Source organism: Raphanus sativus, chromosome 3 (assembly GCF_000801105.2).
Source record: "Raphanus sativus cultivar WK10039 chromosome 3, ASM80110v3, whole genome shotgun sequence".
Taxonomy (NCBI): Eukaryota; Viridiplantae; Streptophyta; class Magnoliopsida; order Brassicales; family Brassicaceae; genus Raphanus; species Raphanus sativus.
The window spans coordinates 12,181,292-12,189,872 of NC_079513.1; the positions used below are offsets into that span (position 1 = coordinate 12,181,292).

An 8,581-nucleotide genomic window follows, 5' to 3' on the forward strand; every position below is an offset into this window, starting at 1 on the left:
TATAAATGCATATTTACTCTTAAATAAAAAAAAATTTGGTCTTTTTTTTTTTGATAAAAAAATTTGGTCATTTTTTTGACATATATAAATTCCTTAAGATTATAAAGAAAGTAAAAATCGCCCAAGGCATAAAAATGGTCGAGACTGTACTCCCAACTGATCTAAACTATGCTAAAAGATCAGTATGATAAAGGCAAAAGGCCTAGGTAACCAGATAGGTTGACCACGAAATTTTATACACTTTATGGCATGACTGGACTAGCCATCCAGATCTTTAAAATTGATGCAAAGATTGATATCGAAAAAAAGAAAAAAAGGCACAAAAGAGTTATCCCATAGAATCTCACGTTGTGTAACATGTACACAAGGGAAACTCAATAGGCTATAATGTTCCAAGCATCTAAAATATTTATAGCATGTTCATGAGGGGGGAGAAATGACACTCCCGTGGTCCATGAACAACACTAAAAATCCGAATGACATGGTCTATGACCATGATAGAACTTGGCCGAATTCTTTGTGATACAAAGATCACTAGCTAATGCTTGGGAACACATGGATTTACATGTAATAAAAATATGCATCAGACCATATAAAGTGAGCATAGATATTCCCATCTAAGAATGATAAAGGGTCATGATCCAGACATAGACCATCCTAAGAGATTATGTATAGACCACCACAATAATATGTGTCGTCTAGGATGGAACCTCATAAAAAGATGAGATAAGATTGGGAATATATGTTGGATATGAGAATGCTTTCTCCCACGATTTTATAAGAAACCTTGAGCCAAATATGGGTGATCAGATTAATGCCAGGTTTACGGATTGCATGATTAAATCCGACTATCCAACATCAGGGGGAGAAAGAAATAAGCTGGTACAAGTATAAAGAAATGGAATGGTATTAACCATCCTTGTCTTGGCAAGATCCTCGGACCAGAGAATATGATTTAAGACGTCCAAATAAAGATCATACAAAGCTAGCTAAAAGAATGCCAGACAGATTAGACCCGAAAAGAAAAGAAAAAGAATGACTAAGTCATACCAGCTTAAGCACCACGAAATTAATGTCCTAGAAGAGACATAATCAAGTTGCTATAGAGTCTAAAGATAGACCAATATGTTCCATAAGATAAGGAACCTCGGAAATGAAAAGAAAGGTGCATAGAAATGACATATCCGAGGTCATAAGGGAAACCATACCAGACATTGAGATAAGGCTGCGCAGCTAAACATCAAAGGAACCAGACCATGTAGTTTGGGACGCCAAACTACAAGGTAATGAAGGTTCTTAGTAACAATGAAATCTCTAATCGATTAGTTCATGTCTGGAACACAATGGAACCATACATATAATAGAGTGTCGACACATACACACATAAAAGATAAAGATGCATAAGGAAATAGCACTTGAGTTTAAAATATATAAGCGAGGATCAGAACCCACGTGAATACAAGAATGCATTCATAGATTAAAAGGTTGAAACCGTGGGGGTTTAAAAGAAAGATTCAAAGAATCTATAAAAGAGATGGGTGTATTGGCCATATATAGAAACACCATCTGATAAGATAAAACCAGTGAAAAATAGGTCATGTGTGGGAAAGAAGAAGAAATCGTGAGACATGGACTAAGGTGTTCATATTCCTATTTACAGCATTCAAAGAATGGCTTGATTACACAAGGATACACACAAAGACTAAGGAACAGATTATAAGGAGATGTACTCCTATGTGGTGGATGCTACTATAAATTCGAAAATGATAAATGTATGGATATAAGTAAGAAAGAAATGTAGTAAGTAGCATATTGATCACTGGATAAAGAAATGATAAAAGTATCAAAAAGATGAGAAAAGAAATTCTCATAGAATAGTTTTGTTCCTAAGCTATTCATGGACTGAAAACAAAGCAGCTGCAAGTGATAAGAAAGACTAAGAAAATACTTAGTACAATCAGTCCATAGATCCTTATAGAGGATATTATAATTCCTTGTGTTTATGTTTATATCAAACCAACCTAAAGAGAGGTTCAATGGTTCAATGATTTCAATGATACAAGTTATCGATTGATTTTGGACAGAATATGATGGGACTAGAAATCATAGCCGTGTATGAGTTGAGATCAGCACGCCACAATTAGATGGTGTAATGTGAGATGGTCGCAGGAGAAGACAAAGAGAACCATTAATTCTCATGCCAAAGACCATCCGGCTCCATACTTCCCAATCGTCCATAAGAATAACCAAAAGTAGTGTGGTGAATTGGTTCAGGCAAATTATAAACCATTGCTGCACAATTAGCCAAATAAATCCGAGTGTATACTTGTGAATTGATTGATGTATCATCATGAACCGACCAGATCGACCAGATCGACCAAGATCGACCAGCATATGTAATGCAGCTAATGAAAAGATCGACCAGCATATGGTAGTATCATAAAACGTGTGGTCAAGTACCAAATGAAGTATATGGGACTAATGAATGTCTATACATCAGTAAAGAAATAAAAGAACCAATCATCATAAGAGTGGTCGAGGTTTATGGTCCGACCAAGTTCCACCAAAGTATAAGGTGGACCACACCATATAATTGCAGTATCATATCCGGACCATATCTTTATATCAGGCTGCAATACCTTAGCCATATATGAGTATATTGGCGTGTGATGACAAGGTCTATGACTTAACATGTATGTTTTCGAAAATATAGCATTGTCTACGACAAAATGAAAGAAGTCATGAGACATCATCTAGAGATAGTGACCAGAAGAATGTATGAGTCAATAATAAAATGAAAGTATCCACGATATGGCAAAGCCATGAGACTAGAGGAACCGTGGGACATGAGAGGACCTGCAAGAAAGATTTAATCGCAGGATAGAGGTACATCCAAGTACCGGTCGAGTACTATCTGAGTACTGATTGAGCATCATCCATCCGACCAGAACATGAAGACATTGTCGAGTGGTCAGCATCAAAGGAGCACGTCTTGACCATGTCCAAATGAAGTTTCTGAAGGCCGGCGAAATTACAAAGTATTACAAGAAGCTCATCGACGAGATAGGAATGCATCGTCCAAAGATCTTCAGTGATGCATTCATCAGGGGGAGTTCATGTGTTGTACTCTTTTTCCTTATCCATGGTTTTGTCCCACTGGGTTTTTCTGGAAAGGTTTTAATGAGGCAACATCAAAAGCATGAATGAACCATGAATCAGATGTGTCGATCAAGGGGGAGTGTTATGTACCGATATATATGATCGACATATTCTATTTCATCATTATCTACTTCTAGATTGGTGTTTATCTTATAATTAGGATAACTACATGTATCATGTATATATACGACTGTTTAGTCGATGATCAAAGTAAGCTTTCCCGTTCATTATTCAACATAAAGGAATTTCTCATATTATTTAATATTAAAAAGGGGCCAGTAACAGATGAATAATATTAAGGCCCATAGTTTATGCAAAAGGGCCCATTAAGGTAAATAAGGATGAGCCTAAAGCAAACCGATCACTCCCAGCGACATTACTACTCACTGCACCTTCGTCGGAGATATTCATTAGCGAGAGACTGAGAGAGAGAGATGGCTGAAACAGCGAGAAGACAAGGCGGTGGGCGGCCATTGCCGCCTCTTCCGAGAGGCGTCAATCAACCTCCTCGCGTTAAATCCGAACCTGTCGATCGTGAGAAGGTTTTGTATTCGATTCGTAAATCTGCAGACTTTTTCTAGGGTTTGTTTCGAAACTTTCAATTTGATTCCTTTTTTCGAATTGCAGACATGTCCTCTGCTTCTTCGCGTTTTTACGAAGGTAAGCTTCTCTCCAAGTCTGTTACTTTTTTTTTCTGTTAGCAAGTGTACTGTGTTACAAAAAAAAGTGTACTGTGTTGAGTTGTACTGTGTTAATTGGGATATTAATGCAGAGTGGTGGTCATCATACTAAGGAAGATTATGCTGTGAGAGGCAAAGAACCAAAGGATGAAGTTCAAATTTACACTTGGAAAGATGCTAATCTTCGCGAGTTAACTGATTTGGTATGTGTTTTTATTATTACACAATGTATGTTCTCTTCTTGACTCTTAGCAAGCACACAAAGTTAAAACCACACTTATTTGTGTTTCAGGTCAAAGAAGTCTCTGTAGCAGCTAGGAGAAGAGACGCAAGGTTGTCTTTTGCGTTTGTTTATCCAGACAAGAATGGCCGTTTCATTGTGAGACAGGTAAAGTTTTTCTTTTTTCGTTTTTTTGGTCAAAAGTTACCTTCTTTCTTCGCTTTCTTGATAAGATAGGGTATAACCATAAACCACCACATGATTGTTGATACATGCTAGAGTTCCTTCTGTGTGTTTTATGCCACTTTCTTAAAGTCATAGGTGATTTAGAGTCTTTATATTCAACATGTCATTTGTTATACGTCATACTTATGAAGCTTACTCAGATCATATTAGCATCGACTAGTCATTTTCACATGCTTATGTTTTGAAAGTTGAGAGTACAGAATGCATTACTTGTTCTTTGTGATGTTTGCTACAACCCATGGGAAGATACTGATCTTGTGATTATTGATTGATAAAGGTTGGTCAGACGATGTCTTATCCAAACCGAAAACAACCAGACGACAGTAAAACACTCGCTGACCTTCATTTCGAGGTAAAGTTAAACACACACATAAGATAACAATGGTGATCTTTATAATTAAAAATAGTTTGCCAAGTAGAATAATTATAACTGCAATTAATCATCCTTTTACAGATTGGAGATTATCTGGATGTAGCAATCTACTAGGAGGAGGTTTCTGTTTCTCGTCAAATGAGATTTTAGGTGTATGTGTGGACAAAGGAAAAAACACATTCATGGTTTTTCCCGTTTCAAAACTTAGTTCAGACGACATTTTATGTCTAATATATGTGGTGTAATGAGTTTAAACGAGATTTAAACAATTCAAATGATGTTTTGTTTGAATGGGTAACCAAATGTTGGATTCATGAAGTAGAGACTATAAAAGTGTGGCAAGGGTTGTGATGAAATCAAGTGCTTGTCCTTGGGATTGCGTGGAGATGGAGTCCTCCTTCAATATGAAGCGTGAGCATTCTCTTGTACCGCACGTTACTCTTCTCATCAGCCAGTTTGAAGCGAAAGAAGTGAAGAAGTACCATTGATACTATCTTCATTTGCCGGTATGCGAAATCCTTGCCAAGACAGATTCTTGGACCACCCTACATACACAGTCAATGAAAGAAAACACGTTAGAAGATAATAACGTTTGTACTCTTTAACTACATAGATAGCTTGTCTGCGAGAGAGTGTGCAAACATGAAAGCTTATGAATTTGAAGGGTGATTCTTGTTGGAACACGCCATCCTTAAGCCATCTCTCTGGCTTGAATTCCTCAGCATCTTGTCCCCAAATATAAGTCATCCTTCCCATCGCATAGGCCATGTAGTAGACATTATCCCCTTTCTTCACTCTATGTCCATCTGCAAGTATGTCATCATTCTCTGCACACCTCATGTTCTTTGAAAGGCACCAAGAAAAAAAAAATGTTAAACCCTCATTCGTGTGGTTCCCTTAGCTCTTATAACATGGTATATCACGGAAGAATCTATAAATGAAATGTTTATTTTACCAAAGGCACAATAGGGTAAAGCCTCAAGGTCTCAGACAAGGCTGCATGGAGATACTGCATCTGATTAAGAGCCTCTTCACTTATACTTTGAGCAAAGCCATTTACATCGGTTGTCCTCTCGTGACTTGATGTCACGTCTCTGATTTCTTGTACGATTCTCTCCTGAACAAGAACCAAGAGAGAGATGCAGCGGCTGTGTCCTTCCCAGCAACCATAAAGTTCAAGATTATATCCCTCAGGTACTTATCATTCATTTTCTCCGGATCTCTCTCACTCTCCACTAGATATCTCGATAGTATATCTTCTCTAACAGCCTAAGGACGAGCCAAAAGTGATAAGAATCCAATAAAAAGAGTGTGTAAAACTTCAAGAGAGAACTCACAGTGTTCTGTCCCGTGGCAAGCTCTTCTCTTTTAGTGGTAATGAGTCTGTAGACAAACTTGTCTATAGTATCAACACTCTTCTTGAGTCTTGATTGTGATCCGATGTTGAGAAATCGTTTCAGCTTCCAGAGAGGATCGATGTATCTATAACTAGATGCAACGTTACCTTCATCAAAAGCTTCCATGAACTCCTCGCCTTCTTTGCTAAACTCATCCAAACATTTTAACTCCTTACCAAACCCAACTTTGAAGATAGACTCCAGTGCATATCTCATCAACATATCCTATAATATATATAAAAATAAGTACCCTTTTGAGTTTCCTTAAAATAAAACATTGCAAAGTTTCCATATTTAGTCTTACCTGAGCATCAAAAGATTTTCCAGAGAGAGCAAACTCAGAGACAAAACGAACAAGCTTACAAGCATTTGTCCTAAAAACAGAGCAGCTAAAGTCTCTTAAAACTCTAGTAGAGAACTCAAAGCTTGCAAGCTTCCTCTGCTGTTTCCACTTCTCTCCATCAACAGTGAAGATACCATGCCCCAAAAGATCACCAAGATTCTCACGACTGTTGTCTCCTTTGCTGTAGTTGTCGAATCTTGTCTTGAGAATATGCTCCACGTTGCGAGGATCAGCAGTGAATATATCGCTCTGTCCTGGACTCAAGAACCTATAAGTGGGCTTCTTCCTTGCGATCTCCGTCTGGTATTCGTATAACTCGTTGTTGTGGAAGAAAAGGTCGAAGATCGTCGCGTGTACTGGAGAGTACTCCTTGTCGTTTATGGATTTTCCGGTGAAGATTCCGATGGTTAGATAGATTGAGAATGACAGAACGATGAAGATAGTGGCCGCTAGTGCGATGGATATGGTGGCTAAAATCTCCTCCATAGCTTTTCTTGCTTCTCTGCTTCTTCTCGCGGACTAGCTTCTTATTTCAATCTCTTTTTTTAAGTCAACGTCAAGAGTTAATTAATTTCTGGTCGCTAAAATCTCCTCCATTCTTTTCTTACTTGGCAGACTTTTCGTTCTTGGCTTCTTGTTTCAAAACCAAATCTGTAACTATTAGTAGCGAGAGGCCGGCGCATCTGTAACTAAAAACCAAATCTGAATCCATATTCTATCTGAAAAGTAAAACGAGTGGATCATGTAACGTATTCATGAACTTGCACTCTTTCCAAATCTTTTCTTTTTTTCATTTACTGACACTCTAGAAGCAGAGGCGGACCCATGTAAGGGAGCATGTGACACTTGCCACGTGCCACACACTAAAGGGGTTATTCAAACAAGAATTTATATGGAATTTAGTGATTTTAAAAGTTGATGGATTTTTAAAATTTAAGTAAATTTTAACAAATACTTTACATGGATTTACATTGATTGTTATTGATTTTCAAGGATTTGCTTACATTCTTTATTTCCAGAAAATATCCTTCTAAGATAATATATAAAAGTTTTTGTAGAACATTTCCAAAATTTTAAAATGTAATGAACACTAGTAACGATGATCCAATCTCCACTCCGAAAAAGACACAAGGAAATGATGAATGTCTCAGAAAAGACAAATGAGTGTTGGGTAGTTCTGTGTATGTATTAAAGCTTGCCTAAGCTATTCAGATGATGTTCTTGTAAGATCTAGTAATGCTTTGTATTGAACCAGATAACTTTACAAAGGAACTCTTACGCCTCTTATATACAAGAAGGCAATCTTAACTTACAAGATACATTTATATCTCTAAAGATATGTGCAACCGATCTCAAATATATCTCCAATATTCTAGGACTAGGAATATTCTTATCCTATATCCCAATACCCCTCCTCAAGTTGGAGCATGTAGATTCCTAATGCCCAACTTGGAAAGAAAAGATTGAAACGTCTTCCCTCCAAGCGCCTTCGTAAAGATGTCCGCCAACTGATTCAGTGTGGTTACATGCTTTGTCCGAACCACTCCTCGCTGTATGTCGTCTCGTATAAAATGACAGTCTAACTCAACATGCTTAGTCCGTTCATGGAAAACGGGATTAGCTGCAATATATAGAGCTGATCGACTGTCACAAAACAAGTTCATCGGTCCTTGATGATCAACACCCATTGTGAAAAGAACGTTCTTGATCCACTTCAATTCACACAAGGCCTCAACCATCGCTCGGTATTCTGCCTCTGCTGAGGAGCGAGAGACAACATCTTGCTTCTTAGACCTCCAAGAAATTGGCGAGTCTCCAAGCTGCACAAGCCAACCACTGAGAGATCTTCTAGTTAAAGGACAACCAGCCCAGTCCGAGTCACACCAAGCCGTGAGCTGACAACTGCTATCTGACTTCAAAAAAACACCCGCTCCAGGAGATCCTTTCAAGTACTTCACCACACGCAACCCTGCATCCCAATGCTCCTGAGTAGGATTCTGCATAAACTGCGATAACGTATGAACCGCGTACGCTAGATCAGGACGCGTAGCTGATAAGTAGATAAGTCTACCAACAAGACGTCTGTACTTCTGTGGATTAAGCATGAGCGGAGCCTTAGACTTCCCTAACTGATGATTCTGCTCTATAGGAAAATCAACAGGA

General features: G+C 38.1%; 1 protein-coding gene and 1 pseudogene across 1 annotated transcript; one reads left to right on the forward strand and one right to left on the reverse strand.

Annotated features, from left to right (window-relative positions):
• The first annotated feature begins 3,515 nt into the window (after positions 1 to 3,515).
• Positions 3,516 to 4,990, forward strand: LOC108847435 (histone deacetylase complex subunit SAP18). Its single transcript, XM_018620677.2, has 6 exons — positions 3,516 to 3,701; positions 3,787 to 3,819; positions 3,932 to 4,042; positions 4,132 to 4,227; positions 4,583 to 4,657; positions 4,760 to 4,990. The coding sequence occupies exons 1-6, from the start codon at positions 3,594 to 3,596 to the stop codon at positions 4,790 to 4,792; spliced, it is 456 nt and encodes a 151-aa protein (XP_018476179.1). The 5' UTR covers positions 3,516 to 3,593; the 3' UTR covers positions 4,793 to 4,990.
• Positions 4,852 to 7,142, reverse strand: LOC108847434 (cytochrome P450 704C1-like; annotated as a pseudogene).
• Between the last annotated feature and the right edge of the window lie 1,439 nt (positions 7,143 to 8,581).